We start from the raw sequence: 23652 nt of genomic DNA, 5'->3' as shown, positions 1-23652 counted from the left end.
TTGAAAACCATTTCAAAGACTTCTTGCTTAATTAAGAAAATGCAGTGAAAATACAGGAAGTTGTGGAATTGGCCAGATCATTTTAACTTTAGGAAAAGGATAAGATGCGCAAATTCATTATGAACTTGATTAAAAAATCACAACAATTGGAATGAGTTCTTGATGGCTGTGATCAATAAAAGGATGTTGAGGAAGGTGGCGTATTGACGGCAAATGACCTCTGCAGTACAAAAACATGAAATGGCTCTGTTATGGAGATAGACCACTTAAAAAGGACTACTTATTTCTTTATTGCATATTGATTTTAGCCAAGGTGATTAAATTCTAATTGCTAAGAACAAATCACAAAAGCATTTGCCAAAGCAAAAATCAAGTGAGGGGGTGGTGACCTTTCAATAATTGTGCCCATTGGTATTCCTCAAGGTTTTCTAAAGATGATCCAGGACCACAAGATAATTGGGAAGTTCAGCGAGGGCCAGGAACTAGACGTCGCTAGAAATACAAATGCAATAATGAGTCTCTTTCTGCACACCTCACTATAAAACGTAATGAGTAGAACTTGCATAAATGTCATTAAACTTTAAGCACTTCAACTTTGAATGAATAATTGAACTTTTAATGTAATTTTAATCATTTTTACAATATCAGAAAATATGGAATCTGTTTCCCTCCCAATATTTTATTATGAAAAATTTCAAGCATATAGAAAAATTGGAAGAATTACACAGTAAGCATCCTGAAACCGAGCGCCTATAGTCTGTAATTAACATTTTTCAATATTTGCCTCATCACATATCTAGCCATTGTTACATCTGTCCATCCATCCTTCTTATTTTTTAAAAAAATTTTAATGACCAAAACAAAGTAGCTAAAACTGCAGCTTCTCAAAGAACCACTTGTTCTTGCCCATCTGTTCCTCTCTTCAGACTTGACCTTGTCCTCCCATTGGGCCTTGTGGTTAAGAGCAGGATCTCTGAAGACATCTTTATTGATAACAGTTTTGTTCAAGGGGATATCTGGTGGCTGTAGGGGCGATCTGAGATGCCATCATCAATGTTCTTCGCAATGACAGCTTTGCGTCGGAGTAGCATCTGGCCAGGACCACCACCAGTTTCCCAGGTTTCACGAACTTGCCCTTTTCAACAGCAACCACTCAGGCCTACAGCAGAAAGGTCCTTCTTATTTTTTGTGCATTTCAAAGTACGTTACAGACATTGGTATGCCAAATAATTTGTTTTTTACATCATAGCTCCTATGATTTTTCTCTTCTTCCAAGCTTGTGTGCAATTATGACCATATTTTACCTTCATGCCACCTCTCATCTAGAAAACCCATTTCACCAGACTCACTGAGTCCCATTTCAGGCTCATTGTAAGGAATAAATAAAACAATAAATGCAATGCTCCTACCGTATGAAGGCGTCCAATAAATAGTAGCTAATCCTGCTATTGTTACTAAGCAGTAATTAGTGTTTTCTTTTTGCTGAATGGATTGGGGTGCCTAAGGTTAGCATTAGTTTCCTCGAGGCTAGATTGACAAAAATGATCCATAACATGCTGACCCAGCTTGGTTCCCTTCTATGTTCGTCAGGGTTCTCCAGGGAAACAGAACCAATAGGCTATAAATAGACATGTAGAGAGATTTATCATGAAGCTTTGGCCTGCATGATTATGGAGGCTGAGAAGTCCCATGGCCTGCCGTCTGCAAGCCGGCAGCCCAGGAAATTTAGTGGTGTATTTCCAGTCCAAGCCTGAAGGCCTGAGAACCGGAGAGCCCATGATGCCCGTTCCAGTCCAAGTCAAAGGCCCAAGTACCGGGAAGCTGATGATGTAAGTCTTGGTCCAAGTCTGAAGACCAAAGAACCAGGAGCACTGATGTTCAAGGTTAGAGAAGGTAGATGTCCCAACTCAAGAAGAGAGAGCACTTCCCCCACTCTTCCTTTTTGTTCAGTTCAGAGCCTCCGCAGATTGCATGATGCCTGCCCAGGTTGGTGAGGGCAGATCTTTACTAAGTTTACTGATTCAGATGCTCATCTCTACCAGAAACACACTCACAGACACACCCAGAAATAATGTTCTACCAGCTATCTGGGCATTCCTTATCCTAATCAACTCGATACATAAAAATAATACCACATCTTCCTTCCACAGGAGTGAAGATCCCCTCACCCTAGGCAACTGGCACGAGCTTCGTGTATCTCGCACGGCAAAGAATGGAATCCTACAGGTGGATAAGCAGAAGGTAGTGGAGGGAATGGCAGAGGTAAGAACAGCACACCTTTTCTCTTGATGGTTAGTGTGAGCCAGATTACTGTTTTCTGCCTGTCTTGGTAGAAAAGCAGCAGAGTGTTGTGGTTAACTACATGAACTTCAGTGCCTGTGTGACTTTTCTATTGCTTAGCTATAAATGGGGATAATAATAGTATGGGCCTCATAGAGTTGTGAGGATTAAGTGAGTTGATACCCAATAGGTTTAGCACTTACAAAATTGCCTTTCACCTGTTCGCCTCCCACCTCCACCTTTGTTCTTATCAGCTACAGCAAGTAGTAGGTAAGAACATGGACTCTGGGGTAGGGCCTGAGGTGCATGGGGGAGGCCTGACAAGACCAGGCTGTAAGTCCAGACTCCTGGGGCTCAAAATCTGGCTCAATTACTTACCAGTGGTGTGAGCTCATACTGGTTACTTGACCTACCACGGTTGTTTTTCTTGTCTCAGCATTATCCTCTTATCAATGGGGATAATGGTGATGATAACAGTGCCTACTTCACAGAGTTGCTGTGAGAATTAAAAGAATTATATATGTAAAACACAGCAGTACCTGACACCAGGTCAGCACTAAATAGCTTTACGTAGTAGTAGTAGCAGTGGTGGTGGTCGTGGTGAATAGTGTATGGTTATGGACTCGAGAGGATAGGATTTCTACTTAAGTTTATAACTTTTGTCCATGATTTTAATTCTAAGGTTATGTTCAAAGAAAACATTTTTAAGAGGAAGTCAGCGAGATTTGCTTTAAACTATAGCCTGCTAGGATTCTACAAACACACACACAATTTATAGTTCCTTAAAAATAGAGGGGACTGGCCGGGCGCGGTGGCTCACGCTTGTAATCCCAGCACTTTGGGAGGCCGAGGCGGGCGGATCATGAGGTCAGGAGATCGAGACCACGGTGAAACCCCGTCTCTACTAAAAATACAAAAAATTAGCCGGGCGTGGTGGCGGGCGCCTGTAGTCCCAGCTACTCGGAGAGGCTGAGGCAGGAGAATGGCGTGAACCCGGGAGGCGGAGCTTGCAGTGAGCCGAGATCGCGCCACTGCACTCCAGCCTGGGCGACAGAGCGAGACTCCGTCTCAAAAAAAAAAAAAAAAAAAAAAAAAAAAAAATAGAGGGGACTTTAGATTTGCCAATATCTTAGTTCCCACCAGTTTTCATTCTGTGCAAAGGAAGATTTGCAAAGGACATTGACAAATTTGGGTATACTAATGAGCAAATAGACTAGTAGAAAAAAGAAAAGGAAAGAAAAGAGACTTTTGCTAGGGAAAGAGGTACTTGATTGGAGAGAGAAGAAAGAGGGACACGTGTGCAGAAGCCAGCCTGAGGGGCTGCAGTGGTGGGAGGACCAACCGGAACCAAGGGCCTCCTTGGGAATGAGGGGAATCCCAAATTGGGTTCTGTTTCAAGAGATGGGCACCCTTCACACCTAGAAAATGCTCCATATATATCTGTGGAAGGGAGGAAGGGTGGGGGGAGGGAAGGAGGGGGAGGAGGGAAGAAAGGAGGGAATGAATGGGAATTGATTTTAAATGGAGAACCGGAGTCACTTCTGGTGCAATCCAGAACATTCTAACAGCCGACTTTAGTCCAAGACAGAATTAGAAGCTCACGAGAATACACCTCACTGTCTGTTGGCTTAATGATATAAATCCAATTGTATCTCTATAGATCTTAGTTGCAAACATCTGTAAAACAGGCACAAAAGCTGAGGATGGGAACGTTTGTAAAGAGTAGGGGCAAGGTCCATGACCATAAATAAGTTACTCTTCAGGACACAGTATTTACTATTAGGGTCTAAGAGACAACACATAAGTAAAAACCACACCTCACAGTTTCTATCACTGCACATCAGCAAAAGAGCATGAAACCAATATGGTGGCACCTGCACCCTCCCTTTTGGCTTTTTTACCTCTGGTGGCATGTGGGTGAATGGAGCTGACTGGAGTTTTAAAACAAAAGGAACCCACAGGAAGGTGTGGCTTTGGTGTGTGCATTGGAGGGGCGTTCTGCTGAGTCCACTGTGAACCAGGAGTGGGAAGGCCAATGCCTGATCTCCATATGCTAAACCTTCATCAAGTCTTTTCCACAAGGAATTCTGCTCCCCCGCTGTCCATATCATGTTCGAAGTGTGGCCGACAGGGCAGTGGTCTTAGAGCTCAGACACAGGTAGGGCAGGGGTTAGAGTACACTTTGAGGGGCTAACCCAGGACCTAAGCACCTAAGAGCCTGTGTGCAGACTAAACCTGACCACCAGGCTGCTCAGCTGGCAGCTCTGAGAAATAGCAGAAGCCTGGGCTTCAGTCCGACTATGCAAGACGTGTGGAAGAGCAGTGCTTCGGAGGCTTTCAGGAAACTCCAGCCTGGAAGTTTGCTCAGCTTTGCAAACTGCTTCCAGCCAAGCCAAAGTATAGGATCCAGACACAAAACCCCTCACTGCAGAGCAGGCCTGGCTTTGGTGGGATATGTTTGCTTCTCTCCCGTGGTCCCCTCTTGGGCATGGCAGCTGCAGCCCTCCCACTTGTCAGCAGGAGGGTGCTGCACGAGGATTTTGATGAGCAGCCAAAAGGAACTGCTCCTCACTCCACGAGGCCCCACTGCTGGACACAGCCATAATGCAATTTTTTTTCCTGGCAGCCAGCTGCTCTGAAACCTCCTTGACCCTGCGTCCTTCCTCCTTTCCTCTTTCCATCTTATTTTAGCTTTTGTGTAAGAGCAATGACAAGAGAAAGATGCCCGTGGGTTTGTGGTGACAGTTACTGACGGGTTCAGTATTCTGCTGGGCCACAAGAATTCCTGAAAGCCTTTATACTTTTTTGATAACCTCTTAGTTAAGTAAGAACCCTCAAAGCTGCCCGAAGGCTATTGACAGAAGGCATTTTGGTCTATTAATCTAAGTGAAATTTCCCTGGGCTACCTGGCTGGACCCAGCCCCGGGGCGCTCCCTAAGATAAACAGAGCTTCCTCCTCCATGACTCACCTGTCTTGTCTTCTCTACCCTTGACATGACCCCAGTTTCATTCTCCTCCCTCTGGCCAATGATCTTCCAAAGCACAGACCTCTCTCTTTCCTGCTTAAATCTCATTGCTTTTTGGGTACAGTTCACGCTCCTAATGTGGCGTGTAAGGCTCTGCATGCTCTGGCCCCCTCTCACCTGTGCCTTATACTCACATTCCCTCCAAGCCCCAACGTCTTCCAGTTTCCAGAATGTTAACTCTTCCTTGACCACCTCCCCTACTCCCTGTGTCTAGGGTGGGATATGAGACTCTCGTGTCCGGCACCCAGGTGCACCCATAGCCACCTGTACAGTTCTTCCCGGTGCTGATCTCACCTGCTCTTTTACTTGTCTGTATTCCCTGCTTGCATAAACCCCTGCAGGGCAGGACTGGGTCTTTCTTATTTTCTGCTGTTTCTCCAGCACTTAACATAGTGGCTGGGGCATATTATATTAAGTGCCTAATAATATTTGTTAAATAAATGATCAAAGCTACTACTATTTGTATTTATTTTATCGTAAATCAAAGAAAATAATAACTTAACATTACCTAAAGTGTGTTCATTCCCAGAGCTCTCAAATGTAAGGATTTCTCACTCATGATACGTATCCACCAATGGTGAGCTGCAGCTCTAATCTGAGATCCGGGCTGAAGGAACAGTGGGAAGGAGAAAAGGGCATGATGAACTACTCTCTGGCTCTGAAAGCTTCTGCCCAGAAGTGATTCTTTTCTCTTCTGCTCATGTTTTATTGGCTGTAAGAAGTCGCACAAGCTCATCTGAGCTGATAGGTTAGAGGCAGTCTTCCTGTGGGGAGGGGTACCTGTGAACGGTAGTGCAGTCTGCCACAGTCATCATGACATCGCTATGAGGTAGATACAATGACTCCCATTTTGCACACAATGAAATGAAGTCTCAGAGACGTTAAGACTTTCACCAACATTCAGGCAGGTGGTAAGTAGCAATGAGTAGCACCGTGAAAGTGAAGCCCATGTGTAGACAGGTTGTCATGATGGGTCTCGAGGCTCTGTCTACCATTTTGTTCCCCAACAGGGAACCAAAGACCCATTTGATCATTTTGAACATCTGTTTGAAAGGCATACCGTGCTTTGTTTTTAATCTCTTGGCAGGGAGGCTTCACACAGATTAAGTGCAACACAGACATTTTTATTGGCGGAGTCCCCAGTTATGATGATGTGAAGAAGAACTCTGGTGTCCTGAAGCCTTTCAGCGGGAGCATCCAGAAGGTACAGGCATCTCTTCCTCATGTTTCCTGGGCCACCCAGAGTGTAGACAAAGAAAGTGAGGATTGTGATCAGTTTCATCTGCTGCACCCAAGAAAGACACTTTGAGAAAGTTTTAACATTTTTAAAATTTTATATTTTAATGCCCACAGCATGGCTTTCCAACCTCACTTTCTTAGAACATCTGCTCCTGGGTCTGTGCCCGGCAGACATTCCATGAATGCTACAGTAGGTGATGATGAATTTTTACAGCAAATCTACTAAACTATATTAGGACTGCTGAGGGAGTGAAATGGCATCAGGTGTCTGCAGATACTGCCACAGTAGGGAAGGAGGTGGATGGAGGTGAATGGCAACCTTGGCTCTGCGCTTCTCTTTTGTGGTACTTTGCAGTTTGCTCAACATCAGAGCCAGTGCTCATCCCCACCCCCACACTTTAGCAGTCGGTGTTCATTGATCATGTAACCAAGCTCTTAAGAGCATAGACTAAAGAGTTCTTCCCTAGAAGGTTCAGGAAAAAAAACATTCAGTGAAAGATACTGACTCCCCTGCTCTCTCTCTCTCTTTTTTTTTTTTTTTTTGAGACCGAGTCTCGCTCTGTCACCCAGGCTGGAGTGCAGTGGCGTGATCTCGGCTCACTGCAACCTCCACCTCCTGGGTTCAAGCGATTCTCCTGCGTTAGCCTCCCAAATAGCTGGGATTACAGGCGCCTGCTGCCACATCCAGCTAATTTTGTATTTTTTTTTTTTTTTGAGACGGAGTCTTGCTCTATTGCCCAGGCTGGAGTGCAGTGACGCAGTCTCGACTCACTGCAAGCTCCGCCTCCCGGGTTCACGCCATTCTCCTGCCTCAGCCTCTGCGAGTAGCTGGGACTACAGGCGCCCGCCACCACGCCCGGCTAAGTTTTTGTATTTTTTAGTAGAGACGGGTTTCACTGTGGTCTCGATCTCCTGACCTCATGATCCCCCCGCCTCTGCCTCCCAAAGTGCTGGGATTACAAGTGTGAGCCACCGCACCCGGCCTAATTTTGTATTTTTAGTAGAGACAGGGTTTCACCATGTTGGCCAGGCTGGTCTCGAACTCCTGACCTTGTGATCTGCCCGCCTTGGCCTCCCAAAGTGCTGAGATTACAGGCATGAGTCACTGCTTCTGGCCTGCTCTCTGTCTTTTATTCCTTCTCTTGGGACTGCCCATAATCTCTGTGGTTATGAAGACATGCTCTGTCTGCAACAGACCTGATCTGCAGCTTGACTCCCCAGCCCAGGTGGGCAGAATCACCAAACACCGGGAGAACAAGGATCTGAAGAAAAGTGTGTTTAGTTCCTGGATGTTAGCTTCATCCTGTTTTCCTTTAGTGACCAGTGGTGGCTAATGGATCCTTTTTGGACCTGAGATGGAGCATGAGGGAGGCTAAGGTGAAGGAGGAATGATGAAAGGGCCCCTGGGGCTGTGATCATCTTGTCTCCCATCACAGTGTCAGGCCCAGTCAACATTTGCTGACAGCCACATGTTTCCCTTTGTTACTGAACTTCGAGGTCTGTGATACCTCAGTTCAGACCATTCTCCCCCATGAGTGGGATTGGCCATGCTTAACCAGGTGTTTCACATTCTCACCTAGGCAACAAGCTGGGATGCTAAGACGTTTCCCATCCTCTGCCCGCTCTTCTCAGGCTGTGCAGTCCCCTTCACGCAGCACACACAACCCTCTCCCTATCTCCTGCTAGAAAGACCACCCTCTCCTGCCTGATTCACGGGCTGGGCCATGTCCTGTAGTGAACAGTGCCGTTCTTGGCTTGTCTCAGCACATATTATGCAGTTTCATGGTCCTTCACTTGCAGCCTGAAAGGGGGAGATTGTAGAAGGATCCTGGCTGCTTTCTAGCAGCTTCTTCAAGATTCAGGACTGGGGAAAAGTTTTCTCTCAACCCTCCCACTGCTCTCCAAGGGCCAGGCAAGCCTTTGGAAGCTTAGATTCGTGGCAGGAAGTGCCATTGCTAACCTCTTATAACCCCTGGGCAGTGGGGGTTCCCCTGGGAGGTGTTCTTACTGTCTCGAAGTTCTGCAAAGCCAGCAACAGTTCAAAGTAAATCCATATCCTGAATCAAGGGCTGGTAACATTGGATCCATTTATTTGGGGCTAGGGAACCCAGTAGTCCCTCCTCATAATTTGTCAGTTTCACTAGAGTCACATTGCAGGGCAGAAGGTGCAAGGGAGCTCTTGAGCACCAGTAAATCCATGCACAGTGGGGTAAAGAATGCGACCTGCGTTTCACTTTGGTTTCTTAAGTGGGGAAGGGAATGTGCAGAGGGAGCAGATTCAGGAACGTGAGGAAAGGAGGATAACAGGAGTGAGTGGGACAATCGGGGCGGTCCAGCTGATGGAATTTTAGGAGACTGCTTGAGAACATTAGTTGGAAACATAAAGGAGTACACTAGAAAGTGTCTCTGGATTCCGCAGCCACCGGGAGCCAGGGTGCCCTGTTTGACTTCCGCCTCCGTAACACTGTGTTTTGCACTCTCCCCACTCTGCTTTGTATACCAGTGTCTCCCAACCTGGGCTGCATCTTCTGAGGTGACTCTCAAAAACTTCTTAAAGTTACTGACGACTTGGTCTCACCTTCAGAGATTCTGGTTCAATGGGTCTGGGCGGGTCTGGGCATTAGTATTTCTTAAGAGACCCCCAGGTGATTCTAATGTGCAGCTGGGTTGAAATCCGAACTTTGTAGTTCTTGGGACTTCTTTACAACCTAACCGAGTGGCCAGGCTTCCGGAACCAGAGGAGCGCTTCACTCCGCAGATTCTCCCAAGTGGATCAACTTGGGATCACTTCAGCTCCTGCATAGATGACAAGACTATAAAAGTAGAAACTGGGCCTGGCGCGGTGGCTCACGCCTGTAATCCCAGCACTTTGGGAGACTGAAGTGGGTGGATCACCTGAGATCAGGAGTTCGAGACCAGCCTGGCCAACATGGTGAAACCCCATCTCTACTAAAAACACAAAAATTAGCCAGGCGTAGTGGCAGGTGCCTGTAATTCCAGCTACTTGGGAGGCTGAGGCAGGAGAATTGCTTGAACCCAGGAGGCAGAAGTTGCAGTGAGCCGAAATTGCGCTACTGCACTCCAGCCTGGGCAACAGAGAAAGATTCCATCTCCAAAAAAAAAAAAAAAAAAGTAGAAACTGGACTTAAAAAAAATTTTTTAAAATCTCCCTATGTGTAGCTCAGGTTAATGTGCCAAGGGAAGCTTTAGAAGACTACAAAGATATTTCTCAATTCCTGAATTTCTTTATGTTTTTCTCTCCCAAGATCATCCTGAATGACCGCACCATCCATGTAAAGCATGACTTCACCTCCGGAGTGAATGTGGAGAATGCGGCCCACCCCTGTGTGAGAGCCCCTTGTGCCCATGGGGGCAGCTGCCGGCCCAGGAAGGAGGGCTATGACTGTGACTGCCCCTTGGGCTTTGAGGGGCTTCACTGCCAGAAAGGTATACTCAGGGGTCTGAGGCACAGCTCCCTGGAGGGAGTGGAGGGAACGGACAGCCAACTGGGGGACCACAACTCAATGGAAGAGTTGTAACAGTGGTACAACCATACTGGTTATTTTGATCAATTATTTCAATAACTTATTAGATGATTATTTATAAACTACCGTAATTTCTTAATAAGAGTTAAATGCTGAAATATTTCTGCTAACAGTGAGTAAATAGGTTCCCCACCCTCTGCCCTGGCTCCTTCCTTAAGAATCACCTCCTAGTCTAGCAACCCAAGAGTTAACCCATAACAGAGTAGGGGTTTCCAGGACTTTTGCATCTGAGACACTCCCAGAGCCCATCCTGATAGATGAATGCCTATGCTTTGTAAACTGATAAATATTTTGACCCCTGTCTGTGAGTGCTGTATAAGAGAAACCTTGTCCAAATATGCAAAAACACAAATTATACATTAGTTGCTCCAAACTAAAGTATGCATAACCTGCTGTATAGTGCGATTTTTTAGGCTATCAAATTGCTGTGCGTCAGTTTTCTCAACTGTAAAATGGGAATAATAATAGCAGTATTATTGTGTGTCTAACACAGAGGGTTATAGTGTTGACTAAATGAGACAATGTATCCAGAACATTTAGAAGAGGGCCTGGTAAGTACTCAAGCAACCAACCAATACTGGTCATTATTATTCGTGGGGAGAAAAATAAAATCCATTAGCAGGTGCTGTGGGCTACTCAGTTTCCATCTTGCCCTAGACTGAAAGCCAGGGCAGGTCATAGACCACGGGACCCTGCTGGACTTGCTTTCTGTACCTGCTTATGAGAAGCTCAGGACATGGCCCTGGTATCTAGAATAGGCTTCCCACATATATCCATCATATTGGGCCTTCATTTTTCAGTCTCGGTGTGGCCTTACCTGCCCAGGAACTTAAAAAAAAAAAAAAAAACAAGCCTGGAAGAAATGAAGCAATGAGCCTCTGAAGGAATGTGCACTCTTTCCTATTTCCAGGTTCTTGATTTTTATCAGAATTAGGGCTTAGAGGAAAACTATAAATTACAGGTAGTTATGTTGGTATATGGAATGGTAGAAGTCATTTTGTCATTTTGCATCAGTCTTGGAAAATATGAAAGATGCCAATTTGCCAATCGGAAGACTTAGTAGTATTTCTTATGTTTAAATGAATTTGAAATCTACATGGCAAATCTTCCTTGTATTTTTAGCAAGGAAGAGTAATTGATTCATTTGTGAATTATCCTGATTAGAATCCTAACAAGCAAATTGCTGTTTAGCTAATAGGTTGTACTTACAGAGATTTAGCTGAAGAGTGGCTCATTCATTCAGAAAATTGGGTTTGGATTTCACACATCAATGTTTGAATTTACTAAGTCTCCAATTTTACCACAGGAGCTTCCAATTTGTGCTTGCCTTATATCTAACATTAATGGTCAATCTATAAATCCCAGACTTAGATGAACATTTAGCACTGGAAATTAAAGGGAGAAAGAAAGGATAATGTGTGATCTTGTTAGCCCTCATTTCCCGCTGCAGAACATTAGCCATAACGGAGATAAAGTGCTCACATTTATAGCTTTGTAATTATAGGTTCAGGTTCAATGAGAAGCAAATCTTACCAGAATGTTGGGGCAGATCCCAGTGAACACCTGCATCTGGCAAGATCTGTGGGAATGGATGATGGCAGAGGGAACTGCAGGACGTTGGGGCCTCTTTTCCTGCAAAGCAGTCTAGAACCAAGATTGGAACCCAGATGAGCCAGCAGCCACCCTCCATGTTGAATTAGTATCGGATTGTGTTTTGAAATCAAGATACTGCTTCTGGGAAGATGGCATCCTTCCCAAATCCTGAGAAGGTTCATACATCAGAGGTATGGCCCCTATCCCGTAATTTCCTCTCCATCATAATGACTGGAGAGGATTAATGGGGCTCTGCAACAATTTTTCCAGCTCCAGCAGGTAGCAATTGTGGGCAGTTGCCATGCCGACTGCTATAACATTGGGGAAAGCATTTAGTCCCATTGTAAGGACTGGAAAGAAAAGGAAGAGAGATGGGCGATTATGTTGTTCCATAGAGATGCAAGAGAATACATAGAAAGTTTGCGTAAATCCTTGGTTTGAAAGACCAGGAATGGTGAGAAGCCATCCTTGGTTGTCAGAAAGAATCCTGTCTCATCCAGCAAGGTGATTTTTAGCCTCATATATTTAAAAGTTGGGGTTTTTTTCTGCCTTATAATCAAACCATGTTTCAAAAGTAAGAACCTGTTCCCAGTATTCCGACAGAAGTTAAACCAGTCCTTTTACATGGAGCAAAATAGCATAGAAATAACCAGCACCAGGCCTCATCCAGTCCATACAAAAGGGCACCTTGTTCATGAGGAATTTCGTTTTCTGGATTGTCAGTGAGTCTGGGTCTTTTTCAGCCTCATCAGAGAGTGTGGCAAGTGAGTTCCACAAGGGCCGTAGTTGGACAATTTGACACTTGTTCCCACCTCTTGGTAACTCAGGAGAGCAGGGGCCAGAAACTCAGACAAATCCTGGAGCAGTTCCAGGCACTTAGACTACATGGTGGTTTCAGGGCCCCCACTTTTCCCTGTGGGGTTGGGGGCAGGAGCAGGAGAGCCTGACCCAGACCAAGGGGTGCACTGAGCCCCCACTGAGTGTCTGAGAGGCTCTTGGGACGCCACAGGCTTCCTGTAGCAGTGGCCCCTGCAGAAACTCAAACCTGTCTGTCCCACCTTCAAGACCCACCAGGACAGGAAAAGCCAGAGGTTCTTCTTACTCCCAGCTATGACTTCAGGTGCCTTCCATTTGGTGGGTTTCAGTTTCAGGCATCTTCTCCACCCCACGCACTACCCCAATACCTAGGCCCCCTTTTTTCTCAACAAGGCCTTCACCATCAAAAATTACTTCCATACTTAGAGATTTCTTTCCTTTTTTCTTTACTTGCATCCAAGCGGACCCATCTTGTGTCCCAGTTCCTCAGAGCTTGTGTATCTAAGTAAGTTACTACAATGTTCTAGAAGAATTTCACAAAGCACATGTAAAAAACTAAGTTCTGAGGAATATTAATCGCTGCTTTGTGTACACACACACACACACACACAGACACACGCACACACGCATTCACATACACGAAATAGGAGGAGGCTTCTACGGTGAAATACATTTGGATAATCCTGAGTAAACAGACAATTCTCTCTCTTCTGCAGAATTTCTCAGAGCCTTTGCTATGCTCTGAGTGTCTAAGAGGTGAGTACAGGACACAGATGTTTTCTCTGGGTTCCCGCAGTTTATAGTGGACAAGTCACCTGGGATACTAACCTTTGGCCCTTGCTTCCCTTCCCTGTGTGACTAGAACAGCTTCAATTCAGACTGTGCAGGATCCCACACACCACTAGATGGCGGTGTTTCTCCGTAGCAGGTGGCCCCGCACAAGACAGAGCCAACAGCTGTTGAGACAAAGCTAGGCTTAGCGCCTGTACTCATCAGGGGCGCACAGTCCTCAAGTATCCAGTGCTACCTGATCAATACTGACCTACCACACATGCAACATTTAGGGCATTTATGTTGTGTTTACTTGAGTCACATCATGTTCCAGGCTCTGATTTGGGTGATTTTTTTTTTTTTTAGGTCCCAGCATATATATATATAAAAAAGGCTTCTGTAAATATAAAAAAACTCTGTATATAAAACCACAAATTAATAAAACACATAAATTATGCATACTAAAGGGAATTTATCTTTAATATAATTTAATATATTAAATTTTGTATCATTTAATATATTATATTAAAAATTAATATACTAAATTTTTATATTTAATATCAATATATTAATATTTGATTTTAAATATTAAATTATATTAACATAATATGTTAATATTTAATACTAAATATAAAAATTTAATATATTAATTATTTTAATATATTTAATTTAATATATTAAAGTATATTTAATATATTAAAAATAAGTCATCTCAAATTAATTGGAAAAGAGAGATTAATTATTGTTACACAAGTAATTCGATTGTTACATAGGAAGAAAATTTCAATTGCGTTTATCTTACAGATGAATTAAAGAGTGAAACATGCAAACACACATTAAACAAATACCCAGACTCTTTTCGCTGCAGTCCTTCAGCTAATGACCATGTTGGCTGTTCCCGGCCCCTCATTCTGGTCATTTTCTCCTTTAGTAATTGGAACTTGTAATAGCACAGTTCTAAGATGGTTCCCAAGATTCCTGCACCTTTGTTAGGGAACCAGGAGCATAGGAGAGCCAGGGTGACACCATTTTAAAAATCAACTCCATCTTAAAACTAGCAAGGTACATTCCTTGTCAGTCACATGGTCATATGTCTGTGGCTAAGGAAGCAGCTTAGTAATGTCTGCAAAGACAAACCCTAGGACAACCAAACATTCAGATGCCCTGATATCGCATAACAATATATACTTTTAAGATGTTTAGAGTCAGGCCAGGCGCGGTGGCTCATGCCTGTAATCCCAGCACTTTGGGAGGCTGAGGCAGGCAGATCACCTGAAATCAGGAGTTTGGGACCAGCCCGGGCAACATGGTGAAACCCATCTCTACTAAAAATACAAAAATTAGCCAGGTGTGGTGGTGCATGCCTGTAATCCCAGCTACTCGGGAGGCTGAGGCAGGAGAATCGCTTGAACCCGGGAGGCGGAGTTTGCAGTGAGCCGAGATCATGCCACTGCACTCCAGCCTGGGTGACAGAGTGAGACTCTATCTCAAAAAATAAAAAATATAAGATGATTAGATGATTAGAGTCATGCTTTGATGTACTAATGCACTAAAATGCGAAGGATAACTTCCTTTAGAAAACATTTAAACCAACTACAAGAGCCAAATTCAAGGGAATTTCTTCTCTGTGGATGATATATCATTAAACACCCCCCGGATGGGAGATCTGGGGGTGTTTAGTGTAGATGTTGGTCTTCAGATAGTTGAAGGGCTGCTGGTTTAGGGAAAGGTTTTGTTTGTTTTTACTTTGTGGCTATCGTCAGCATACTATAATAAAGATCTCTGTCCCTAGTAGAATGGTCCAGCACGGGAGCATGCCACCTTGTGGAAGAGTGAGCTGCTCACTGTGGGAAGTGTTTGCTCTGGCGGGATGGGCATCCATCAAGGATGCTGCTGAGAGGAGCCCTGGTTGTTGGGGAAGTTAGCCTTCCATGCCCTTCCATGCCCTTAGCTTTCCTTTGCTAAGGTCTTGTGAACGTGGGAAAGAAACAGTGGTCCCTTCAACTCTTTTTTTTTTTTTTGAGATGGAGTCTAACTCTGTCACCCCAGGCTGGAGTGCAGTGGAGTGATCTTGGCTCACTGCAGCCTCTGCCTCCCAGGTTCAAATGATTCTCCTGCCTCAGCCTCATGAGTAGCTGAGATTATAGTCATGCCCTACCACGCCTGGCTAATTTTTGTATTTTTAGTAGAGACAGGGTTTCACCATGTTGGCCAGGCTGGTCTTGAACTCCTGATCTCAGGTGATCCACCCGCCTGGACCTCCCAAAGTGCTGGGATTACAGGTGTGAACCACCACACCTGACCAACTCCTTGTAGTCTGTTGGGAATTCCAAGTTCCTCAAATGGAAAATTTGCTTTGCCTGGACTGCAGGGCTTCTGGCTTGGAGGCTGCTGTCCACTGGGGTGTTTTTGTGGGTGTGTGTCACCAGATGGCACAAGCTTTTAGATATAAATGTAAGAAAATGAAAAAAACACATTTCAACTAATCAGTGAGGCCGCTGCCACAGAAAAAAGGCAATGTAGAAAAAATTAGGTATACTGGAAATGGTAGAGAGAAGTGGGGAATAGGAAGAGATTTGTTGAAGGATACAAAATTACAGGGAGACAGGAGAAATAAGTTCTGATGTTCCACAGCACTATAGGATGACTATAGTTAACAATATTATATAGTTTCAAATAATTAGCAGGAGGACATTGACTGTTCCCAGCACAAAGAAATGATACATTTTGAGATGGGATGGATATGCTAATTACCCTGATCCGATCACTATATATGTATCAAAACATCACTATGTACCCCATAAATATGTAAAATTATTATGTGTCAATTAAATTTTTTTCAATAAAATAAAAGCAAAAAAATTAGGTATAGGGTTAGGTTAAAATATAGTCATGTTGGCCAGGCGCAGTGGCTCACACCTGTAATCCCGGCACTTTGGGAGGCCCAGGTGGGTGGATCGCCTGAGGTCAGGAGGTCGAGACCGGCCTGGCCAACGTGGCGAAACCCCAACTCTACTAAAAATACAAAAATTAGCCAGGCATGATGGCACATGCCTGTAGTCCCAGCTACTCAGAAGGCTGAGGCAGGAGAATCGCTAGAACCCTGGAGGCAGAGGTTGCAGTGAGCCGAGATGCGTGCCACTGCACTCCAGCCTGGGCAACAGAGCAAGACTCTGTCTCAAAAAATAATAATAATAGTAATGTTTACAACATTTAAACCAACTACAAAGAGCCAGAAAGGGCCCAATGGTCACTTCAAGCTCTGATGATTTTGGATGTGAATATTCGTCCCTATATATACTCACTTAAATGAAGCATAGTTTGACCATTTTTTATTCAGTGGTGTTGTTTCTCGAGGGTGCCTCTGCCTTTGTTAATCACAAAATAACCAGGGGTCTGGAATCTTGCAAGGGGGGATGGGGTGGGAATGAGGGCGAGATTTTCCACTAGGGAGAGAGAAGAGGCAGCTAGCTGGCTTATCGTTCCTTCTTCACATGCAGCCTAGAGCCAAGAAAAGTAATACTCATTGACAAGGTAAGTAACTCTCGAGCAAGGAGCTGTTTCTCTAGATTTAAAAGAAATGCAGATTGTCAGTTGAAGGTGAGGGAGCCTCAGAAGTGTCAGACAGCTGATTCTAAACATCTTCTTCGTCCACTGCCACCCCCACCTTCATTAAGCCAAGATGAGGCGGGGAGGCGGGTGGCTGGGTGCCAATCATGCTGAGGAGAGATTTCCAGTGGTTCCCCGCGGGGCTCATATTCACATCCCTAAGAGGACGTTCTGGACCCTCGGGCAGAGCTTTGTGAGAGAAACAAGGCCGGCTTCAAGTGATCTGCAACCAGAGTAATAGGGATTTGACAAGGATTGTGAAAGGCTGACTCTCCCTGTTCTCTTTCATGCTGGCACCGGGCAGAGTGTGGGAACTACTGCCTCAATAGTAAGTACAGTAAGTCCTATGAGAGACTGCGAGAGCGCTCTGGGCTGGGGCCAGGGCCTGCCAGGGCAGGCCAACCGCATGCAGGGGGACCCGGGGTGAGTGGCCTGGGAGCTGGGACATGCCTACGCGTGGCGGGAAGCCTCCCCGCCGGCCAGCCAGAGGACACTTCTCTCCTGAGCTGGGGGCTGAGCCGGCAGCTGCTGGGGGCGCCCACAGACCCCCTCGGAAGCTCATGTGCAGAGCCGATGTGTGGCAGGCACGTCTCGACCCTTGCAAGGAGTTCAGGGGAAAGATGGCTGTAGGCCATAGGCCCACGGCCACGGCCAACAGCAGCAGGGACCGGCCCTGGCTGTACCTCTCCCCGCTGGGGGTGAGCCAAACCCCCCAGGGACTCCTTGGTTCCGTTTAGCTCCGGGAAGGCCTCCCCCGCCGCTCAGCTTGGATCTTCTCTCCTCCTTCTCCCTTCCCAGCCATGGTGTCCTGAAACGAGGGGCCCGCTGCCCCCGCTCAGAGCTTCCTTCCACCTCCTCCATTTTTGCACTGTTACCTGCCGCCCTGTCCTCCTCCTCCCTGGCATTTCTGTCTATTCCTCTGGGTCCATTCCCTCCTCTCCTTTTCCGGCGCCACCTTCTTTCCTTTTCTGTTTCTCGTCCTTCCTTGCCCGGTGGCTGCCTTCTCTCCCGGGTGTCTTCCTCGGCACTTTCTTCCCTCCTCTTCTTGGTGCAGCGTCCCTTCTTTCTCATTCATCCCACCCATTTTCCTACTCGGCGCCTTTCCCATCCTCTTGCCATTTTGCCTCCCACTCTTTTTTCCTCCCTGTTTCCCTTCCTTGTCTCCTCTTCCTCCTACCTCCCTTAGTCAGAAGGTAGTGGCTGCGGGTGCAGCCCTGAACTGTGACAAGAGCCCTTCACCTCCGGCCCTGCTAGGTCCTTGCAGCCTCAGGCCCTCTTCCAGGGCTGTGCTGCTTCACAGAACCACAGAGCCATTTCTTGGGTAGTTACCTCCAAAATTGTCTTTCAAATTTTCTGTTTCGTCCTTTGCTTTTCTTGTTTTCTTTCCTCTCTTCCTTTCTTTTTTAGTTTTTATGAAAGGCTCTGGGAAGCTGCCAACATAGGGACTTGTACTTGGGGACCCATTGTCATCGGCTTTGCTGTTTCCGCTCTTTTTTTATGTTTGAAGGTTAATCTGTATGATTGTTCGTAGTATCAAATAATTCTACATTTCCTCTCCAGGGTGGAGAGTCCTTCGTTCAGTGTCTTCTTTGCACCAACCATGTATTTTCGTGAAACTATAACGTGTTTTATAAACCTTCTTATTCTCCCTCATTTTGTACATTTCTTTGAATTTGAGATTTATTCTACCTTAATTTCTTTAAACCACCATTTCTGTATCTTTCCAAAGAGGAAAGAGATATTGCTGTTATTTCGCTAGCAGAAATCCCCTAGCCTCATCCCCCGTTCATGACATCACACACAGCTACTTAAACTCTTCTTTTGCTACTATGTGTAAAAGGATAATTCCTCAGGAAAACAAAGTGATGAGAGTTTGGGTGGAAGAAAATGCATTTCTAAAATATTGGAAAATTGAGAGGGGGCCGGAAGCCAGAATTAAGAAGAGCCAGTCAGGTTCAAGGCCTGGTGCTGTCTTAACTACGTGACCCCAGGCAAATCCTCCGTGCTTTCTACTCCTCACTTTCTTCTTCCGTAAAATGAGAATAACCAACCCTTCCCTTCCCCCATACTACCTGCTACTTCATGAGATTGTAGTGAAGATCTTGTGAAATAGACCAGGCACAGTGGCTCATGCCTGTAATCCCAGCACTTTAGGAGGCCGAGGCGGGTGGATCACCTAAGATCAGGAGTTCGAGACCAGCCTGGCCAACGTGGTGAAACCCCGTCTCTACTAAAAATACAAAAATTTGCGGGGCTTGGTGGTGGGTGCCTGTAATCCCAGCTACTTGAGAGGCTGATGCAGGAGGATTGCTTGAACTCAGGAGGTGGAAGTTGCAGTGAGCCAAGATCGTGCCATTGCACTCTAGCCTGGGCAACAAGAGCGAAACTTCGTTTCAAAAAAAAAAGATCTTGTGAAATACACTGGAAAGTGATTGGAAATGCAGGAGTCCAAGCCTCATTCATAGTGCTTTAGCGTCTCTCGAAGTCCTAGCTTAAAAGGTTCTGCAGCAAATTAGCCTTCAAGAATCCTAGTGGGCCTGATTTAGGGATTTGTTTTCTCTGCCTCCCTAGGAGAACATCTGGGGTTATCCCCAGCTGGTCCCCACATGGCCCAAGACCTGCTCTTTGGCTTCCAAGAATAATTGGGAACAGTTCAAGTTTCAGCACATTGTGAGGCCTTCTCAGCAGCGCTGAGGCCAGTGGCAGGGATAAGACTTCCCCAGGAGGGAAAAATGGGAGAGAAGCCAACCCCAGGCCATGGGGCCTGGCAACTGTGAACCTGGCCAAATATGAGTGCGGCCGAAGGGAAGGGGCTGATGAATTGTTAAACATCCTATTTCCAGGAGCTGGGTGTTTTCCTGCCATGTGTGTGACTGCAGGGGTCAAGAGAACCACATACTATGTAACCTCCTTTTTCTGTTCTGTCCCAGCGATCATAGAAGCCATTGAGATCCCGCAGTTTATTGGCCGCAGTTACCTGACGTATGACAACCCAGATATCTTGAAGAGGTAATAAGCTTCAACAGGCACCTTCCTCAGCTTTCTGGGGGTAAATTTCTCTATATCTTTCTCAGGGCTTTTTCTTATATTTCATGCCAGAAGCTAATTCTCAAAGAAGACCATTCAACCATGGCCTCAGGGGAAAAACACACATAACATGAAATAAACATAGAAACTAGAGCAAAATAAAACAAAAAACAAACTAAACTTGAGAAATTGACCTTTCAAATAACCTGTTACAAACAATCTAGTATCTTTCTGGTCAAAGGGCCTGGAGAGAGAAACACGACTGGTCCCAGAGTTTCCAGTACTCAGGCTTTGAGAAGCAGTGAGAATGTGATGTTCCTGAAGCCTGAGTGATGATTATGATTCTGTGAGCAGGGCAGTTCCGTGCTGTGCTGTGGCCGGAGTGTGCAGCTCTGACCTGGGCCAGCAGCGGAAGGACAGACAGATCCAAGCTCGTTCCCTGCTGGGTCCATACCTACCCTGCGTCTTCATCAGCAAAGGTCTCTTGTCCTCTTCAAGCTCTGGCCAGTTCAGTGAGAGGCTTCTCAGCTCTCTTCATGTGGGTACAGGGAAATGCCCAAGTCACAACCATGGCATCTCACCCCTGATGGCAGAAGTCCCAGCCCTGGCCTGGAGTCCTCCCTCTTGGTTTGGAATAGCCTTTGACATGGCAAAATCCTCAACTCGGTCAAGCTTGTCTTTGGCACTTTCAGTTTGCCCCTTATCTCTTTCTTTCCCTTCCCCCAGTTCTTTGTGGTTTTTACTGTGCTATTCCCCTTTGTGCTCCCCACACAGTCATTCTGGGATTTTCCTTCCTCTTCAGATCGACTGCCTCTTAACACACAAGGGCAAATCTTTAAGCGAAAGGCATCCAGTTCTTAGGGTGGAGTTTGGTGGCTTTTCAGGGAACAAAAGGTGGTTGGGAGGAATTCTCCTAGGGCATTGGATGTCCCTGGTAATGCCCAACACACACCAGGCAGACACTGCTTCACTTCTGTCATCCCAGGTTGTATTTATCTGTGTTGTCTTGGCATGGGGACTTAGGTAAAATGGATTCCCAGCCAAGAGAGACCGTCCTCTTTCTTCAGCCCTTTCTCTCCAAAGATGGAAGGTCATTCAGTCCCTAGAAAGCAGTGACAGGGTGAAAGGGGCCCAAGCCTTCAGTCTCTGGGGGTTAGTGAGAGCAGGAGACATAAGGCCCAAAACCACAGCCACCTCGAGTGCCATAGTGTGTGTGTATGTGTGTGTGCACATGCGTGTGTGTGTGTGTGTATATGAAAGTACAAATGCATGTATGTGAGGCTGCAGGTAAAAGTCAAGTTCAAGGTCTATTTCAGTCAGATATCTTTGGTGCCAAGTAACAGAAAGCTCAGCTTAAAATGCCTTACCCATGAGGGATATTTTCTATTTCATATCACAAGGAGTCCAGACTTACACTGGATCTTGGGTTGATTAATTAAGAGAAGCAGCTGTACCCTCAAAGATTCCAATCTCATCCCTATTTCTTGCTTGTTGTCCTCAGCGTCTTCTCCAGAGGCCACTCCCCAGCTGCCCATAAGCTGCACATAAGATGACTGTGACTACATCCAGTGGAAGTCAAAAAGATTTTTTTCTCATATGACTCTTTCTAAAAGAGAAGGAATTCTTCCCAGAATTGTATCTCATTGGACAAAAGGGATACAATTGTGTCTCTTCTGTGCTGCCACTTACCTGCCCCTAAACCAATCACTGGCAAGAGAAATGGGAACCTCTTGATTGGCTTGTAACCAATCAATATACCCAAGGCAATGGGAGAGGGAAGGAACCTGAGCGAAAGTTTGGACAAAGCAGGTCTCTAGGGAACAGGTCAGTGCTAGATTGTGCTGCACCTGGCCTGGGGGACCTCGCTCCTGCCTCACCGCTCTCAGGCCCTGCATGGGGAATGCAAACTTGGTCTCTTCCTGACCTGACAAGCTCAGGCTCTGGGAAGCCTAGACAATAGTTCCCTCCACTGTTCACAATTGAGGACACTCTGCAGACACAGACCCAGGTGTGTGGGACAGACAGAAAGATGGCTCAAGTGACTAGGGAATGGACAAAGAAACTTTTCCAATGACATGCTAGTAGCAATATTAAATTATGTTTCCTCCCATCTCACCCTTGATTCAAGGACCTCAGCCTTCCTCTTTTCCCTGTGCAAGATGAAACACTGATCACATTAATAAGAATGAATTTCTGAACTAGTCTATTCCCAGGCATTGCTAAGAGCACGTCAGCCTGTGAACCTATTCCCAGACGTGGCTGTAGAGCATGGAGCCGGCCTAGCCTGAACACCCCTCCTTTCCTCGAAGCTTCCTGTTCTTCTCCACCCTGGCTCTGCCTCAACACCACTCCAGACCATTCACTATCAGGCCATGTTCCTTGTCTGAGACGCCATCACTTGGGTATTTTCCCTGTCTAGACCTTGTCCCCAAGGACAGTCACCAGCCAGAGCTGGCCATCCACAGCCGCGGTCCTAGCCCAGAGTGGCTGCCAATTTGAGCCTCTTGGTAATTAGGAAACACACTTTCTGTTGGGGAATGGGGCCCCTGAGTAGTAAAACAGGAAAGAGAAAAGAATGAGGTGTGTATGGGGGTGCAGCCTAAGCTGTGACATTGGCCATAGTCTTGCTAATCTGTCACTGAGCAAATGCTGTCTGGTGGGGTTCACAGTGCTTGGGGAGGGAGACTGCTGCCGAGTGAGCAGTCCAGACCTTTAGACCCGTGGTGCGACTCGTGGTGATGAAGTAAGTGTCAGAAAGTGCCAGACTATCCTTACATCTGGTTCCTCAGGGCTGGCAGACAAATCTGGAATTACTCGGAAACAGATGTTGGTAGTTGATTTGGTGGATTTGTTTGTGTATTTCCTCCAGGGTGTCAGGATCAAGATCAAATGTGTTCATGAGGTTTAAGACAACTGCCAAGGATGGCCTTTTGCTGTGGAGGGGAGACAGCCACATGAGACCCAACAGCGACTTCATTTCCTTGGGCCTTCGGGAGGGAGCCCTCGTGTTCAGGTAACCTCCTCTCCATCTGCCTTCAGCAGCACCTTGCGATTTTCTCAGACATTGCAGACCATGCCAAACAGAGTGATTCAGAAGGGAGCCAGAACACAGTCTGCTGGAATTGGCTGAAGCCTGAAGCTTCAAGGCTTATTGGAAGCTCCTGGTCTTTCTTTCCAACATTCATCTTACAGAGCAGCAGTCAGCAAACTATGGCCTGCAGGCCAAATCTGACCCACCACTCTTTTTTGTAAATAAAATCTTGCTGGGGCCGGGCGCAGTGGCTCACGCCTGTAATCCTAGCACTTTGGGAGGCTGAGGCGGGCAGATCATTTAAGATCAGGAGTTTGGGACCAGCCTGAGCAACATGGAGAAACCCCGTCTCTACTAAAAAATACAAAAATTAGCCAGGTGTGATGGCAGGCACCTGTAATCTTACCTCTGCCTCCCTAGTAGCTGGGATTACAGCACGTGACACCATGTCTGGCTCATTTTTGTATTTTTTGTACAGACGGGGTTGTAAGAGAATCACTTGAACCCAGGAGGCAGAGGTTGCAATGAGCCGAGATTGCGCCACTGCACTCCAGCCTGGGCAACAAGAGCAAGACCCTGTCTCAAAAAAAAAAAAAAAAAAAAAAAAAAAAAAAAAAAAAAAAAAATTCCTGTTGGAATACTGCGGTACTCTTTTTTTTTTTGAGATGGAGTCTTGCTCTGTCACCCAGGCTGGAGTGCAGTGGTGTGATCTCAG

At 45.9% G+C, this 23652-nt stretch overlaps 1 protein-coding gene and 1 pseudogene across 7 annotated transcripts in view; one reads left to right on the top strand and one right to left on the bottom strand.

The window, feature by feature from the left end:
* Positions 1-23652, top strand: part of EGFLAM (EGF like, fibronectin type III and laminin G domains) — a 202382-nt gene that overhangs the window by 165443 nt on the left and 13287 nt on the right. For 5 of the 7 annotated variants that reach the window (XM_055245627.1, XM_055245628.1, XM_063619541.1 and 2 more), the window contains 5 exons: positions 2151-2262; positions 6394-6510; positions 9812-9992; positions 19810-19888; positions 22776-22919. In XM_055245627.1, the coding sequence (XP_055101602.1) occupies positions 2151-2262; positions 6394-6510; positions 9812-9992; positions 19810-19888; positions 22776-22919 (633 nt within the window). Of the gene's footprint in view, positions 1-2150; positions 2263-6393; positions 6511-9811; positions 9993-17183; positions 17208-19809; positions 19889-22775; positions 22920-23652 lie in introns of all 7 variants that reach the window. The other 2 variants (XM_055245626.1, XM_063619543.1) reach the window with 2 other exon arrangements.
* Positions 869-1310, bottom strand: LOC129465065 (large ribosomal subunit protein eL27-like; annotated as a pseudogene).

This window comes from Symphalangus syndactylus, chromosome 16 (assembly GCF_028878055.3).
Source record: "Symphalangus syndactylus isolate Jambi chromosome 16, NHGRI_mSymSyn1-v2.1_pri, whole genome shotgun sequence".
Lineage (NCBI taxonomy): Eukaryota > Metazoa > Chordata > Mammalia > Primates > Hylobatidae > Symphalangus > Symphalangus syndactylus.
Note: the sequence above shows the minus strand (reverse complement) of the source record. Positions and strands in the feature narration are given on the sequence as shown.